The sequence below is a fragment of the Teleopsis dalmanni genome, chromosome 2 (assembly GCF_002237135.1).
Source record: "Teleopsis dalmanni isolate 2A chromosome 2, ASM223713v2, whole genome shotgun sequence".
Lineage (NCBI taxonomy): Eukaryota > Metazoa > Arthropoda > Insecta > Diptera > Diopsidae > Teleopsis > Teleopsis dalmanni.
The window spans coordinates 86,652,283-86,671,201 of record NC_051847.1 but is presented as its reverse complement, the minus strand read 5'-3'; the positions used below and the strand labels follow the sequence as shown (position 1 = coordinate 86,671,201).

The 18,919-nt window shown below is 30.7% G+C and overlaps 1 protein-coding gene across 1 annotated transcript; it reads left to right on the top strand.

Annotated features, from left to right (window-relative positions):
• Nucleotides 1-1,072: 1,072 nt before the first annotated feature.
• LOC119685808 lies at nt 1,073-3,192 on the top strand. The gene is made up of 2 exons (XM_038100191.1): nt 1,073-1,482; nt 2,288-3,192. The coding sequence occupies exons 1-2, from the start codon at nt 1,228-1,230 to the stop codon at nt 2,948-2,950; spliced, it is 918 nt and encodes a 305-aa protein (XP_037956119.1). The 5' UTR covers nt 1,073-1,227; the 3' UTR covers nt 2,951-3,192.
• Nucleotides 3,193-18,919: the final 15,727 nt, after the last annotated feature.

Sequence of the window (18,919 nt, the reverse complement as noted above, 5' to 3'; positions counted from 1 at the left end):
GTATGAGTTTATGGAGAGTTACTTGTACTTGAAATACCTCATAAAAACCAGTCATAATTGTAATAGTTCTTATGACCTGTTTTTTTATTATTACCTAGTTAATTTTTTTATTTAGTGAATTTATTTCTCAGGTGTTCTCAACAAACATTAAAAAAGAATAATGGTTCTTTTAATAATGTAAGTTTTAATAACTTTATACATTTCAACGATTCTAATCAATCAAAGAAAAATAAGTAGAATTTAATTTAATGCTTTACTTCTTCATACAAAATTTGAAAAGACTAATATTTATATTTTTTACATACATATTCTTTTTTTAATAATATTTTTTTTTATTCATTGTTTTAATGACCAAATTTATTTATATATTTTTGAACGGATTTATTGATTAATTATTTAAATAATGCATGGCTTTATTTAAATAAATATTTTAATAAATAATAAATAATAATAATAAATAAATAAATAATAAATAAATATTTTTAAAAAATATATTTTAATTGATGATAATTGTCTATAAACTACAGTTTATAGTTATCTGTAGTCGAAATGTTGGTGGCAATTAACTACAGTCTATCTAGTCTATTGACTATAGACTCTAGTCTATTGACTATAGACTCTAGTCTATTGACTATAGACTCTAGTCTATTGACTATAGACTCTAGTCTATTGACTATAGACTCTAGTCTATTGACTATAGACTCTAGTCTATTGACTATAGACTCTAGTCTATTGACTATAGACTCTAGTCTATTGACTATAGACTCTAGTCTATTGACTATAGACTCTAGTCTATAGTCAAAATATGCGTGAAAATAAAATAATATTAGTAATTGGCTATAAACTCTAGTCTATAGTCATCTATAATCAAAATACTGGTGAAAATAAAATATTGATGGCAATTGACTATATACTATAGTCTATATCTATAGTCGAAATATAGGTGGCAGAAAAATTTAGTATTTTTTTAAAAATAATAGTTATAGTTACAAGTTCGTAAAAAACTATTAATTTTTTTTTGATATACTATTTTATTTATAATCTACTTATCTATATATATTGTTGCGAAGATACAAATCGATTCAAGTTAACTGAGATAATTTTAAATTATGTCAGTTAGCTAGTAAATAAGTTTTTAAATGTAGTTGGTTAATTTTAAGAGAATAGGAAGTTGGTTATTTTAAGCAATAAAGTTGTGTGTGTTTGAAGGCAAAAGAAAAGACAGAAATGAAGGCAGGAAGAAAGACAAAAAAGAAGACAAGAAAGGAGGTAAAAAGAAATAGAGGAAAGAGAAGAAAAGAAAGAAGGATAAGAGAGAAAACAAGAAATAAGATAAGGGGGAGAAGAAGACTGATTCAAATAATGAATAGGGAAAAAAGAAACAGAAAAAAGAGAAGAAAGAAAAGGAGGAAAGACTATTTCGGTTTACATAGTTATGATTTTGTGTTAATCGGCTTTGGTATAGCTGAATCAGTTGATGACATCTGCTTGGACGAGCAAGAATCCCCATATGTTATATATGTTGAGGGTATTTCATTTGGATTCAATTCTACAGGTGAGACTGTGGAGGCTGATCCCTCATAGAGTAGAGGCTGAAATGGAGGGTTGATTTCATGTTCAGTGTCAATGGTTGAGTAACTTGTCTCTGCAAACTCCTTCGGAAGATTTCTATTTGCTTCAACTGGTTTGGAACTGTTTTTGTTTTTTATTAACATCTTTTCCTGCTGAGGTATTCCTATCGTTTGTACTATTTGCATTTTCAAGAAGAACAAATTTCTGTCTTGCTCTTAAGAATTGTTCACTTGTTAAGGGGCAATCATTATTTTGAAATATTGTATCTCCTCCATATTGTCTATCCTTAGGAGACACAGACGTTCCATCACCTTTATATTTTAATGTTATACTTTCGGGTTTAGTGGCATTGCCAGATATCGAACTTTCAATCATTTTCACTTGTTTATTAAATGATTATGTATTAAATATCTAGTATACGTCAGGCCAACAATTCTTGTTACAAAACTCGTGTTTTTGGATCCCAATTAGAAGTTTATGTCCCAACGAGAAATTGTTGTTAAGCGTGAATTACGATTTATTATATATAGGAAAACGTGATAGTTGCATTCCGAATGTTATCTTCGGACTGTATATATTCTTGTACACCTTGTCAATGGCACGTTAGCAAATATCTTATTTCCTTATATACTTCTTGATACCCTAAATATTAAAAAATTTTGTTGAAGAAAGTTCGAAACATGTTTTGAAGTGACCGAGAATTTTGAATGATGACATCTGCTTGGACGAGCAAGAATCCCCATATGTTATATATGTTGAGGGTATTTCATTTGAAGTAGATTTTATGATTGCCAATGGAATTACGTTGGACTTAGAACAACGTATCCTACGGAGCGCGGTAATGGAATGTCCATTGAATACTGGCAGTGAGCATTGCGATAGGGTGAGACAGGTTCGATTGAATCGACGACGACGAATACCGGCAAATTCAGAAGCGATTGTATGGGGAAAACTAGACGCGAATAAAAGGACGAACAGATGCTGGATTGTAGAAGCCATGGAAAATGTCGGAGTCGATAATATCGTATTTGCACGAACTTTGGTGCATCCGTTCAGGATTAATCAGGAAATCAAATATGATGCGGAGATCGCAGAGGGCTTGTTGATCGCGAAGTTGTCTTATAAAGATATACCGTTAAACGTTGATGCCAACCTCACAGATGATAAGAACGTGACAATTGATGTAAATGTCTTGTTTCATGAGGATACCACAGATGACGTATTGGCTACGGGTAGTGAATTTAATGCTGATGTCAGAGATGTCTTGTTCGTTTCGGACATAAGAAATAATGAGAATAAGATGAAAGTAGTTCATTTGGAACGGTTGGCGCGTTGTCATGAAGATATGGTGACACTTGTTCGGGACGAACAAGTTTAGGTGGAGGGCAGTGTTGCGAAGATACAAATCGATTCAAGTTAACTGAGATAATTTTAAATTATGTCAGTTAGCTAGTAAATAAGTTTTTAAATGTAGTTGGTTAATTTTTAAGAGAATAGAGAAGTTGGTTATTTTAAGCAATAAAGTTGTGTGTGTTTCAGAAGATAAATTACGGTTATAATTAATACAAGTTTAATATTATTCACTTATCAGAATCCAGTGTTATCGAACGAAGCGTTTGAATAAACGTAACAATATAATAAATAATTTTTTAAAATATCTTAAATAAAATCAATTTTATATGTTAAGAATTTCATGCCCTTAGACAAGAAAAGTTAGGAAATAACAAGAAAATTTTTAAATCCAAAAAATTTTTTAATTAATTAAATCCTCAGGCGTATCATGCAGCTATTTCAGTTTTTGACAAACTTTTTATATTATTTGTTAAAAACAAGCGATATCAAGTAGATACAAGCATATTTTTTACAAACAAAAGTCTTAAAATTAAAAAAAATAACAAATAACAGTGACTTTAAATTTGACAGGGTTCGAATTTTGACACTTGAAGTCCAAACATTATACATTATATAGTATTGGACAATTAAACCAATACATTATTATTTGTGATATATTTTTAAACTATTAAAATCTATTAAACAAAATTTATTGTATTTAAATTTATTATTGTCTGAGTGAAAGCTCTAAGATACTTAATCTCATAAGTCTCGGCAAATCCTCATTATTACCCAGCGGTATTATCCAATATTTGAAGAAACTACAATTAAGAAGTGTAATTTAAGATTGTATATTTTATTTAGAAAACATATACATTTTTAAGAATACTATTGTTATAGTTTGTAGTTGTTTGTATTAACATCATCATATATAATTTTTTATTATCTCAATATTTAACTGAAGTTTTAATCAAACCCAGCACCCATCTTGCTCAAAGCTTTCTCATGTCCAAATATTCATGTAAAATTTTTGATACACTTTCATATGATATGTTTGTTATCACTGATATCTCACGCAAGTTAATCTTTAAATCCTCCAACACAATATCGTGGACCGATCTCTTTAGGACGATCGGGAGATTCTACATTAAAAACACTCGTACGACCACGTTTAAATTTAGCTTTCCAATAATTTATTGCTGTTAACAATGGTGCAAGGTTGCCGTAAACAGAATCCATTTCCAAATTTGATTGCATCATTGTACTTACATTCCTTTCAAATGGAGGAATTTTATTACTGAACGTTATTCAATTTTTCCCAATTTATAAAAAAACTCCGAGGTGTACTATTTTAATTATTTGGAAATAGCTAACCAAGCATCTAATGAAGTCGAAACTCTTACAGCTATCATTTAAAACTTGCCAGATATACAAAATATTGATTGATTTCGCTCTGGGGTTGTGAACTGTTTTAAAGTCAGGTAACTATCAATCCAGTTGGTAGTACCGAGCGCCCCCAAATCGTTGGTCAGCTGGTCCTTCCACCGAAGATGCGGACGTCCTCTACCGCGTTTTCCAACTGCGGGTACCGAATCAAATACCTTTCTAGCCGGAGCACTTTCTTCCATTCGCACGACATGACAAAGCCAGCGTAGCCGCTGAATTTTTATGCGCTTAACTATGTCAATGTCGCGGTATAGCTCATACAGCTCATCGTTTTCCAACTGCGGGTACCGAATCAAATACCTTTCTAGCCGGAGCACTTTCTTCCATTCGCACGACATGACCAAGCCAGCGTAGCCGCTGAATTTTTATGCGCTTAACTATGTCAATGTCGCGCTATAGCTCATACAGCTCATCGTTCCATCTAATTCGATACTCGTCGCCAACGCGTAAGCGACCATAGATCTTCCGAAGAATTTTTCTCTCGAATGCTCCTAACGCCTTCTCATCACTGTTGGTAGTTGTCCAAGCTTCTGCACCATACAGCAGGACAGGCATGATAAGGGATTGGTAGATAAGGATCTAATCGGGCTGACTGGCGGAGGCTGATATGAATGTCAGTGAATATCAGGATCGTTCGGGAATACATTTATTTCCTTAGTTATAATTGTATCTATCATTATAAATAATAATAAAGACTTCGGTGATCTTTGTAGTTCTAAATATAACTCTTAATTAATTAATTACTTTTTGGATCACTTAGTTCAGTTCCACTTATATATAATCAGTATGATTTATACTCTTATTCAAAGTTGAAGTCATCTTCAATGTCTGAGTTAATTATTTATCTTATTTCCAATTGATGCAGATTTTTCCAATTATTTCATTTTCCTCTTAATTCGTTCGTATTTGTCGGTTTAATTTTTTCTTTTTTTTTCATTTTTTGCCTTTCTTCATTACTTCATTTAATGATTTAAACTTTCATAATTTTCTTTTGTATAATTTTTTTTTCTTAGTTTTCTTATGTTTATCTATTGAGTATTATTAAATATTTTTCTTTATTTCATAATAATTCATTTATTATGAAATTTAATTGAGCATAAAAAAGTTTTATCATAAAATTATATCGATTGTAAAAATAAATGTTTAAAAAACAAATTTTTAAATAAAATTTATAAAAATTGATAGAAAAAAAATACAGTTTACTTTGAGATAAATTTTATGTTTTTTAATGATAAAATATTTTGAATAAACGTTCTTTTTCCTTTATCCTTTTGCAATGAATAAATCATGCAAACTCTTACAAATATTCACTCTGAAAATGTTGTTCAGGAAGTCCTTAAAAACCAGTCGATTCTCTTATCTTCAACTTTGAAAGAGATATACTACACACATAGGTACATGCATAAAACCCAAGTACATCATCCTTTAGTATATTTACGTTTATGTATCCTTAGGAAAGTATGCGCTGGAAAAATCATCCAGCCGTGAATAAGCAACTGAATACATCCATAAAATTTGTGGTAATCTTTCAGGATGCACAGTTTACATTTATCATTAAATATTAAAATTTTAAATATTATTTAAATATTTTTAAATTTCAATAAATATGTTTATTGCAGTATATAACTAATAAATTTTGCTATAAGAAAGCCTAACAGCTTATTTCGTTATTAAGTATCTGAAGTTTATTCATAAAAATATTTGCTTTAAATATGTTTTATTTTTATAACAAAATTATTAGAATAAAAGTGATAAAAATTATTTGTTTTTTCAAAAAACCAATGGTCAATGATCAATGACCTCATTAGATTAATATTGGACTTCTGGCTAACTCTCCTAAGAGTTTTGTATAATTCTCTCCCAAGTTGATAAAATCGAATTTAATTTTTTTTTTTATATACATTTATTTCATTTGATTAAATAAATTTTATAAAAGTAACTAGCTCACAATAATAATAATAAGCTAACAAACAATTTTAAACCGCAATTATGAAGAATTTAATCAGAAGTCGCTGCAGGTGCATTCTTGCATTTCCCTGTATTTTTTCATCACCGCATTTATCCCTAGATCGCGATGCAGATCAGAGTTCCTTACATACCATAGTGCATTTGCCAGACCCCGTAAAAACGCATTTTATGAAGAAAAATCTTAATAATGATTCAGAAGAATCCATCTCTTATTATGAGTTAAGCATCTCAATCTTTTTTTAGGCTAATAAGTTATGCATATATTTCTATGGTCATTTTCTGGTTTAAACAAACCAGCTAAAGAGCTAGTGTAATGTTAAATCTGACTTACTATCAATTAATCTAATCTAACTATTTTACCGACGGTTCAAAAACTAGAAGTGGCGTAGGAAGTGGAGTTTTCTAAGAAGGGCTAAATATATATCCTCTTATTTTAGGACAATACATCAATGTAGTGTTTTTCAGATAGAAGTGATTGATATAAGGGAGGCTAAAGCTTGTCTAGAAGTAGATGATATATATGATAGGAATATATACATACTATCCGATAGTTAAGCTACTTTAAAGTTCTTGAACTCAGTCCCATTTACATCTAAGACAGTTTTTGACTGCTACACATCTCTAAATGAGTTGTCGATGCAGTTCAATATTTCACTACTCAATCATAGAGTTCTTTTCGAAAATTGTAAAGCAGATGATGGGGTGCCAGATTTGGTGCTTCAGGAAACCACTCGTAACACCTAAATAATCTGGGTATATTGTTGGCATCATACAAACTGGCACTGATTTCTTCCTGTGCAAAGCTTTTTAATAAAAAATGGGAAGACTCAACGATATGCAGGCATCTGTATGCAATTTGACTAGGCACGAATAAAAGAAAACCAAACTCTCTCATTGAGATGCCCTGTAGATATACATGGTAGCCATGCTAGGAGACTAAATCATCCTTTCAACTTTACCTACCGCAGTAGTGACAGTCTGCTTTGTATTTGTCCGGCAATTGCACGACGCTGCCTTAACACTTTAGGGGCTTTCTATTTGAGGATATTGGCGAATTACAAGGCCTCCCTTTGAATGGGATTCAAAGCTTTGTCATAGTTTCTAAGTAGTTTCAACCCTTATGTTTTTAGTTACAGGGTGAGACAATAGACTATAGAACTAAATGGATCCCTTGCGATCGCCGGTATAACCTAACGTAATCTACTATTAATTATATCTTAAATATATATATTTTTGTGTCTATTATAATTGTAGTATTAAGATGAAGTGAACTTTCATATATAAAAAAAAACCAATCAGAGTATATGTACTAAAATTCGTCAATTAAAATATTAATTTTTGACTATAACTAGTAATATAGCAAAAAATGTTATAATGGAGAAAAAATTTTATAATAATTTTTTCAAGTAATTTTAATTAAAAAAAAATTAATTTTAACCTAAACAAATACAAACTTTAAAAAATAAAATATAAATTCAAATAAATTTTCAAAGAATAGAATTGTTTGTTTAGTGCAATGCAAATATTTTTTTTTTTTGCACAATTTTTAAGTTTTTTTTATATATGTTATCACACAAATCGCTGATTAAAAGATTAGATATAAATGTATCTGAGATGAACTGAAACGTGATCTTAACTTCTTTCAGAGATATGAGAATTTAAAACAATTGATTCACCTCACATCGTGCACGAGCTCAGCGTCTATCGTTCATTTAAACAAATTTAGTTTAAAAATTTTGATTTGGGTCGCAAGACAAAAAAAACTAAAATAAATTAAGTAAATTTATAGAAAATAAAAAAATTTGGAATGCTCAAAACTATTTTCAGTTTTTAACTATTTTAAATTATTTCTGCAGTCAGATTTTGATATAAGCACAGGAAATTAAAAATTTAAAAATGTCTCAGTTGCTGTAGATTTGATATGAATTTCTTCAATGAATTGAGTTTGTATTAATTTTAGTCAGTATTTGAAGGAAAACTAGAAAAATTAACTTATAAATATGTATTATTTAACTGGTGCCACTGGAACCTTGATCTGTCTATGAAGTAAGCGTCAGTTTTTCAATATGCTCAGTTCTCGCAAACCATAAAATCTGAGATATAATTCCAAAACTCTAATAACACCATTATGATGAAAAAAACACTATGATATTCTGTTGCAATTGTTTTTGTAAAGAATGCTATAGTCAATAGATAAGGTGTTGCCAACTAACCTTATGTGCCCACCAAAAACGCAAGCTGACTACAGTTACAGTTCTACAGTCATTCTGAAGAACACTGTGGTCAATAGATAAGACTTTGTCTAACTAACTAAGCCTAACTCTCTACTCACCAATACTAACTAATAAAAATTACTATCAAATAAGATCTGTTTTTAATAAGAGATTTTATGTGATTGTTTGTTCATTATGCATTTAGCAATTTGATAAAACAAATTTAACATTAAACAATTCTGTAGATAAAAACTGTAGATAAGTAGACATTCGAAGAAAAAGTTTTTTGTTATATTATTTTCATCTTATATCAAAGAACATATATAAATTTTATTAAATTACATTTTTTTCTAATAAAATAAACACTTTTCTTAAATATCAGCTTCAATCTAACACTTTAACCCATAATATACTTGGCAAGTTGACAAAATTTAGATGAAAATCAGTAGCCCCATAGATGGACTCAGAAATTACTATATCACTTAACGTATCCTGGTTTCGATGCTTACACTATTATTTTATTTGCCATATGCGAATAAGAACTTAAGAATAACAAACAAACTTATATAAAAATACATAATTAACAAGATTCGAATATTTAATAAGGAAATCGGTCATAGTGACTTTATAAAAAAACATTAGACTATCATTCTGAATAGGGGTGACATCTTACTCTGAGTTCATTTCGAAATTAGTAAAATTTAGTTAGTAAAAACTATCACAGTAATTATTTTATTGATATTTGCAGTCATAATTGTCATTCTTTCCGGAACTTGTCACTCTTTCCGGAACAAGCTTAGATTCATAGGTAAATCATTTAGTGATCATGAGATGGATGGATTAGACCAGCAAGTATGCCAATTACGTTACTTTATTGTTTTCTTCTTCTATTTCCACTAAATTAGAGCTTCGACATAAGTAATTATTTAGAGTCCAATACCTAGTCAACTCATTTACCCAACACACAGTTTCCTATTAATATTGTAAATATATTGAGGAATAAACAAAAAGGACCTAAAGTAATAGTTTAGCTAGTTATGCTATTTTGATTGTACAATAGAACAACTACACATTCTAACACCATTACAGTCAAACGTGAGTGATTGATATATTACCATTGGTTAATCTCACGGTGTGTTTTGGTCAGTTTTACTGAGAATACCAAAAGTTACCAGAGCTCTCTGACTCGTAAATATTCTCTCGGTTGCTAAAAACGATATCTGTAAGTCACAACTTCATTTGAGGATTACTGATAGATCGATATACTTCTATATATATATATATATCTTTATATATATATGTTCAATGAAATGAGTATTGATTTGCAAAATAATGACTACTTCTGTTTCAATAACATTATAGTGATTGATAAAACTAAAGGTTCATGGTCTATATTCACATAGAACTTTTTATCAACAGTGTAAAGCATATGTTGGTTTTAACTTTACATCTGTTGCGAAGGTCAGTTGATGGACTGTGGAATATAAAAAGTTGATTTTAACTTTACATCTGATGTGAACGTTAGTTGATGAACTGTGAAATATAAAAAGTAATGTTTAAGTTGGATTGGTACATATGTTTCACTAAGGTTTATATATAAACGCTGATTCTGTGCGAAGGTTTAAGGAAACTATTCACAAGAGGGAATTGAATTAGATTTACTATGGATAAATAAATATATACGAGTAGGGTGATGTGAGAATCAAATTAGGAGTACAAATTAGGATTTAATAGAACATGTACACTTACAGACGGCTTATTAGCTAAATTCATTTAGCTACATTTACTGCTTAGCTACATTTTAAAATTTCTCAATATATAAACTGTTGGGATTAATATTGCTGAACATTATTCCGATTGACACACTGGTTCCTTAACTCTATAAAACTAAGAGTTAAGACTACTTAGAGTTTAAGGGCCAAAGTAAACCTTGTCTTTGGAAGACAGTCTACCACTTCTATTCTACCACTGAACCACGCGAAGCTGAATAATAACTATGAAACTCAGTTAAGAGTAACTCCGTTTTGGACCAGAAGCGCATTTTGGTCATTTAATAAATAGGTAATATTTTTAATGCTTATAGTTATGGTATTGGCCGTGCACTTGAGAAAGGTAACTTTACAGCAGCTATAGGCATATCGGTGAAAAATAGTCGTAGAATAGTTAAATTCTATTTTCCTCTTCTTTTTTTGACCTGCATCTATTACAGTAGTCGTTGGAAGAAGTCTCTATTCTGTCAAGAATCCGGTAGAACGTACAATATTATCTTTATTTGTGAAGTGAGATTTGATCGGAGTTCATTCAGAACTCACAAAAGAATAATAAAAACCATTTACTGAACTTTAATGCAGAACTCTCTTGCATTTTCTATTGTGGTTCTTTAAAGAAACAGATTTCCTTTAAAATTTCTTTTGAAATTGAAAAAATTTTCTTACTAAATATTTTATATTTAATACATTGCTCCATTTCGTAACATTGACCTCCAGAGGCACACAGTGATTATTAATTAATTTTCACTTAATCCTTACTTACTTTTCATCCGGTGGGGGTGGCATTTCGTTCCCTGAAGCACTGCCAGGTGGAGTTTTTTCACCTTCCATCATTGCAAGTGGTGCCTCAGGTGGCGGAAGTGGGCTTACAGAGTTTGTGTCCATTTTAAAGCAGAAAATATTGAAGCACAATAATTTCTTATAAAACGAAAATCTGTAAATAAAATATGAAAAATTATTAATCTTCATTTCATCACCGCTCGTATTATTTACTTAAATTTAGTAACAAAGCTACTCGAATTACTGAAAGAAATTAAATTACGAGTACAGAAGTGAATCGCTAAGTTGATTGACCTCAACCTAGCTGGCATTTGTGCTGGCAACTGCACAAATGGAAAAAACTTAATTATTTGTTGATGCTCAAATGTCGGAAGTGCATCAATTTATTTGCAGATGGGAGAACTGCTGTGCACATCGCAGCCGTTCAAGACCGAAAACGATACCAGCAAGCGCCGCCAATTTATGAGCAAAAAAAATGGTTCTATTTTTATGAAAAATTGTAAAAATCGTGGAAGAAAAACGAGCATAAAACATCTAAGCAGATGCTCTGTATTTGACATTACCACGACAGAGTGGAGGTGCTACTATTCGAAAGGAAGGAGAATATAATGATAAATCATTTATAAATAGAATAATATCTTATTGTAATTTCTATTTTAATTGTTTTAATACATTTTTTATATATCTACATCTTGTTATATGTTATATTATTATATATAATAATCTATATATATATAAATGAATGTTGTCTGTCTGTCTGAAAAAAGAAAAGAAAAAGATCGAGTTCACACTGCTCTTGCTCGATCATTAGACACGAGTGAGCAAGGGCAAGCAAGGCAAGAAAGACATCGAGTTCACACTGCTTTTGCTCGATCATTAGACACGAGTGAGTAGACGAAGTTCACCGGGTCAGCTAATTATTATTATATTATTATTACTAATATAAATATTATGTATTTACATACATATACCTCATTCATAATCTCGTTACTTATTATACTTGAATAAAAAAAAGCTTCTTAATAAAATGACAAGCTGTAATTTTGTCATAAATATGTCCTAGAAAGGTTCAGAAACTGTAAAAGCTCAATACAACTATATCAACAAAATCTATTAGACAAGAATATAGAGCTTATTATTCCCGGTTAATTTAATTAATGTTGAGGTATCAAGAGTAAAACAACCAACAAAACCGAAGTACAGTGAAATCCACTGCTAAACGGCCAATTCGCTTATGTTGACAATTTTTGTTAGTAGACATTCTTTCTTGCTGTGACGACGCCTGTTAGTTAGAATTATATCCATATAATTCTAAGAGATCACATTTCGAAAACGTGCATGTTGAATTTACCTAAACTTACTTCAAGGGCAAAATGGCTAACATACAACAAATCTATAGCTTCTGTCTTAATACGCCGGAATAAGAAAGAAATATTTAAATTGATATCAGTTCTTAGAGGAGGTTGGACTACAGGACGACATGCAGCATACTTGTCCTAGCTCATATAAATTTGAAGTGAAGAACGTATATATCACCTCACGAAGAAAGGCATTTGACAACTATCGATATCCCAAACTGGACTTAAGGAGAGAAAATTTATCACTCAACAAAGCCAAAAGAACACATGTTTTGTGAACAGTGCCAGAGTCCTATTAAAACCAGGTACATCCCACATCCATATCTTCAGTATCATGACAAAAAATTAGTAATATTGTGGCTGCAATTTAAAGAAGTAATGGTTACTGTTAGTCCTTCGGGGTATTTAAATATGTAGGAAACTAGCTCACCTCCATGTCAAATTCCATACCATGCCTTTTTGTAAATGCAATGTTCTCTTGTCAATTACTTGTGGGTTTTTTCAGCCCATATGCGGCATATTTACTATCATATTTATTGACATATCAATCAAACGAGTATTGGGCATCATCATTCAAGAAAATTAAATGTGAAAAATCGTGTTACCACGTAATTAACGAAATGTGTCTACTGTAGAATATTATAAAGTGGCTAATTCATCCTAAACTCATGATACCTTAAAAGAACATGTGTTTTAGACATGATGCCTTTAAAGACAGTTCTATTTGATTTATATAACATCTTAACTGATGATTTAAGATAACTGAAACTTCCAAATTTTCATTTGTTAAAAGTATTACTAGATATCTAAGATAGTTGTAATATCAATGGAATAATAGAAAAAAAAAAAATATAACGGAAACAGTGTTGCCAAATCAAGATCAAGTAACGTATAACCCTTTACCAAACAAAACATTTTGATTTTGATATGGATTTTATTGATCATATCAACAATTCATTTACAATTCATGGATTGATCTGTCAACACAATCTGCAAAACTTCTTCTTTATTGATATATTAGAAATATTCACTTGTGTCAAAATTTTTATAATATTATACAATGAAACTGAAAACATCTCATAAGTGTTAGTACCAGAATACAATTAGAATCTAAAAATAAATATTCTCCAATCAAAATGTTATATTTAAGTGTCAAACAGACTTAATTTATATATCCGCCATACAAGTTTTCTTTTTCTTTTAGAAATAAAAAAGAAATAAAAAAAATAAAAAAAAGAAATAAGCTTATAGCCAAGAAATACGTTGGCAGACTTTCAGATAAATTCGACTTTTTAAAAATTTTAAAAGTATCTTATATTATTAAATAGTAATGATACATTAATAATGAAAATACATATGCATAAATATACCTCTTCGATTCATTTTGTTTGTGTTACACAGCCTCAAGCCCCCTGGCTGCGCACTTGAACTGCAAAAAGTTATAAAGAGAGTTTGATAGTTTGATTAAAAAGTTTATTGATTGCGACAGGGAGTGGATCTATAAAATCTTTGTGTCCTAATAATTTTATATAGTGATATATATATAAGAAAGCAAACTAGCTTTTCAAGGTAAAATCCGTTGTAGTCTATTTTAATGACGCTTTCCATCTACAATGGGTCCAAATGAACGTTATATATTGGGTATATTGAATATTGTACACTGGGTTTATTGTCGACACTTGAAAAATTTTGAACTTCTTATTTTCTTTAAAAATTAAACTGGCTTCTTATATTTGAAATTATTTTTTTGTCTGTGTTTCTGGTTATAAACGCTATCCAATTACACTAAGTCCATAAGACCGTTGTGCACTGGGTCTATTATGGCCCCTGTAAACATTATGGATTTCTTGTTTTATAAAAAAAAAGAACTGAGTCCTGAAGTTAGAATTCGTAAGACCGTTGTTCACTGAGTCTATTACAACCCTTTTATACATTATAGACTTGTTGTTTTATTAAGGAAGTAAACTATCTCCTCAAATCAAATCCTTTGTAGTCCGTTCTGCTTTTTCATGGTTCCCAATCACGCTGGGTTTGTAAGAAAGTTGTATACTGGATCTATTGTAACCCTTGTAAACGCCTTGGTCTTGTTATTTTTGAAAGAAAGCGAACTAAACCCTTAATTTTAAGTCATTTGTAATCATTTCTGCTAGTTCACGCATTCCAAGTACCAATTGCTAAGTGTGAAATGAAGTTAGCGTTTGGCGACCATTGAACTCTGCTAGCACTTTTTATATAAACATCATTGGTTTCATATTTTATGAAGAAAGTTGACTAACTTCAGAACATAAATTCTATTATAGTCTGTTTTCGAAAGTTTATGCTTCCCAATCGAAAACTGCGGAACCCGGCATAGATTTTCATCTTTAGAAGTTTACCCACATTCGTGAATTTAATAATTTGTTATATTTTTGTATTTTAAATCTGATAAAAAAATACATTTGTTGACTTACTATTAAGAGATTAAGAGCTCTTCTCTAGATTTAGTTCTGGACTTTGTTTACAAAGCTTTAAAAGGCCTCGTGTAATTGGTACAATAGGACTCTTCTGGCCGTAGTACCGGCTGCTGGACGATTTCACCTCAAAGTTTTAATAATAATAAAATACTTTTTATTCATCACTTGTAAAAATATTTATATTTCTTAAAAACGTCATATTTGAAATTCATCATTGATAAGTGAAGATTGATGTAGCTGCATAGCATCAGTTCAAAATGCTTCTTCATATATAGTATATGCTCATATACTATATATACTATATTTTAAAAGTTTCCATTGCCAACAAAATAGAAAAAGTATCAAGAAAAGTGAAGCAGTGGTAGCAATGACCCCAAATTAATTTGTAATAGCACAGCCACAAAATTTAGTTTTTATCGCTTTATTACCACAAATTATTTACATTGCGACATTTTGTTCCGTCTCTCGAAGAACTTGGTTCGGTTGTGAAACTTCTAACCAATTTATTCTAATGACTTATTTCAGTTGGCAACGTTGATAATATGAACGCCCTCAGAGTTGAATTTTTAGTAATATTTGAAGAGATAAGAGCAGTAAAACTGTGGTAAATTATGTATAATGTGCAACCAACGCTTCAGAACACTAAATCCTTTTTTCGTTTTGTTCATAGCTTTGCTTTTTAGGGATAATCATGTACTTTCCCAACGGCTTAAACGTCATTTAAGCATTGCACGTAAAATGACATAATAAAGATGCACAGCTCCATTGAATCTAGAGTACGTCAGCTGCCTTACGCCCCCGTACACACGCAACGCATTGGATGCTGCGAACGCAAACAGACAAATTGCAGAGAATTCGCCAGGAGCGGCATCCATGAAACTAGGCTAAGATCTTTCAATTTACGTAGTGCGATGATATGCTAAGATTTTGTGGTCTTTTTTTTTTACTTTAAAATAATTTTTGTTTATTTTCGTAATTTTTCTTATGAATGAACATCTGTATATATCGTAGCGTGTACTATATATACTCGCAACAGCACATTAATACTATTGAGCTTCATGTTTCTTCTTTGGATTGAGGCAGCAGTGCCAACCGCTCCATGGAACAATTTACGAGTGCATTTATTTCAGCACTGATTTCATTTCAAAGGAGAAAATCCCTCCTCGCAAGGCTTGCGGAGATGCGCTACAGTTGCATCATCTCTCTGCCTCAAAGGTGGTAATGTGAAGTAATAAAGAAGTTGGCATGGCTATGGGTAACCTGTACCATATATGCACAGGCATACGTACGCCCAATATTCAAGTATTTGGCTTAACGCTTTGGCACTCGTTCAAATTGAGTTCTGCATGTTAAGTTTTTATGCAGATGAGATATTTATTTTTTTTTTCTTTTTCAATTTTTTTTTTATTTTTTACTTTTTACTTTTTGGTTTAATAAATGAAAATGTTTTCCATTTTTAATTATTTTTACTTATTTTACTTTTTACTTTATACGTTTTACTTTGTACGAGTAATTGACTTTTATTTTCGTACAGTAGCAAAAGTTTAAGTATTGAAAAGTGCATTGCACTGCACTTTTGTCCGTCCACATGCAGTTTGTCTTTCCGTCTTTGCGTTTTTCTGTCTGTCTCTATTGCGCTGTCATCATGCACCGGTAAATACGTCAAAGTCAGTCTCTTCTCGGTGTCGATAAATTACGTTAACTGTGTTGGGCTTTTAGAAATTACAGTAAACCCACCTTGGGACTTCAGCCAGAGCCAATTGAGTGCCTTCAATCGCAAGTGTCAATTTCGGTTTTTATTGGAATAAAGCTGCCAATTATTATGTAATTTGATATACTATCAATATGCCGTCCTGTTAGCAAACAAATTTCTGAATATAAAACCACTTAATAAATATTTACAATTGTTCTATGACATAAGTAGAAAAGATTCATAGTCAGAAACATAGTACGACTATTCAAACAAGAAAGGATTTAGGATTTGCGTAGACAGAACTTCAACAGAATTCATTAACATAATTATCTTAAAAATGCAATTATAAAATGTAATAAATGTAATAAAATAAAATGTTATTAAAGTTAGTTATGTTTACCGAAAACTACGCTTCTTATGACGAAAAAGAGTCTATTCTTAAAAGTTAAAAGGCTTCGAATAGAAAAGAAAAGACAAGAACAAAAATTTAGTTAATTTATTGAAATTAAGTTGAGCAATACGCTGTTTCGAGTATTGTCAAGTACTTATCGTCAAGTCTTAGGAAACATTGGAATTTTTTAATTAATTTATAGTCCATATATAACTAATTCTATAACTTTTCTTTTCTATTCGGAAATAAATACTTAACAAAATGTCTTTTACTTAATAAAATGTTGTTTAAGTAAATAAATTTAAAAAAAATTAAACAAAAATTAAGAAAATATTATTAGCTGGATTAGGTTCTGAACAACAAACTTTGGATAACTTTTCAAAACTAAAGTGGAATAGTTCCACCCTCACAGTAAACCCGACGCCTATGGCCATATTGGATTACTTCTGTTATGAACTGACCTAATTAAAGATATTTAGCCATACGTTAGGTTAGGTTAGGTTAGTGGCGGTCTTGTGTTTAAAGCCCACTTAAAGTCATATAATGTCTCATTATGTAATCAAGTGATTAGCGTTTGAAAGGGATTACAAGATCAGCGTTTGCTCGTTAAAACGAACGCCAAAAGGTACGACTTTCCCATAAGATAACGATAAACCAACCTAGCTAATTTATAAACTTGGGCAAGTCTCTAATTTAGCAGGGGGACAGCTCGGTTAGGTCAGCAAGAAAAGGGGGCCCAAAGAATTTAGATCTTCTTCTAACAAAGGATGGACACTGACACATGTGGCCGAACACGGGTCCTTCTCATCTTCAGAGCTACAAACTCGGCAAAAGTCATTATAAGATAGACACAGTTTTATAGCATTTCTTCCTATTACACTATGACCCGTCAACACCGAAACCGTAGTACTGACCAGATTACGCTTTAGTTAAAGCGGAGTTGATTTTATTTATATTAACGAATATTTGGCTATACCAAATATTTCGCCAAAAGTATCTCATATTATCTCATACCTAAAAAATGCCAATGCAATGTTTATTTTTTCGTTAGAATCACATTAATACTATTGAGCTTCATGTTTCTTCTTCGGATTGAGGCTTGAAGAATAGAAACCATGGCTTATTTGGAGAATATTACGAGTAAATAATCAATTCGTCGTAAGAAAGTAATAAAAAGTATTCCAGTGGTGAGTACCTGTGTGTGATCGTGACTGAAGAGTCAATTTATATCTAGACCTGATATTACATCATTGGATTTATGTTTCTCCCCATTTCTGTAATATCACTTTATTGGCATAATATTGAATTTAAAAGAGGAACTACATCAGTTGCTCAAAAATAAAACCATAAACAGTTTGTTTATGACTGATGACTGAAAAACATCGATTAAGGTTAAAAAAATTAGGTAAGAACGGCTACAGAGAAGACTTTGCGCTCTACAACAACATTTAACAAATTTAAGCAGCAGATTAAGACAATAGATTAATTTATGATTATATTCATAGAGTACAGATCAATTATACGTAAAGTATTAGTTTACCTGGCACTACAAAAAAAGAAAATCGTAGATTTTGAAATATTTTCAATCTAGTTAGTAGTGTAAAATATATGAATAGTTAAGGCAAATCCAAATACGACACATTTCAGTTAAAATAAATTTCTTTTGGAATAAGTTACTCAAAATTTAAAAAAAAAAATTAGTTTCTGAAACTAAAAATGTAGAAACATAAGAAGAACTACTACTTGAAATAGAAGAAAGTCTCTGGAGAAGAACTTTCTTTTATTAAAATACTTAAAATGTCGTATTAATCGACGGTTTTAAATAATATAGTACATTCTATTACTTAATGATAAGTCGCGCAACTACTGATCAATTTAAGTGCATGAAAATCTATATTACAACGATATTAGGTACATGGATATATGGTATAAACGAGTGATTGG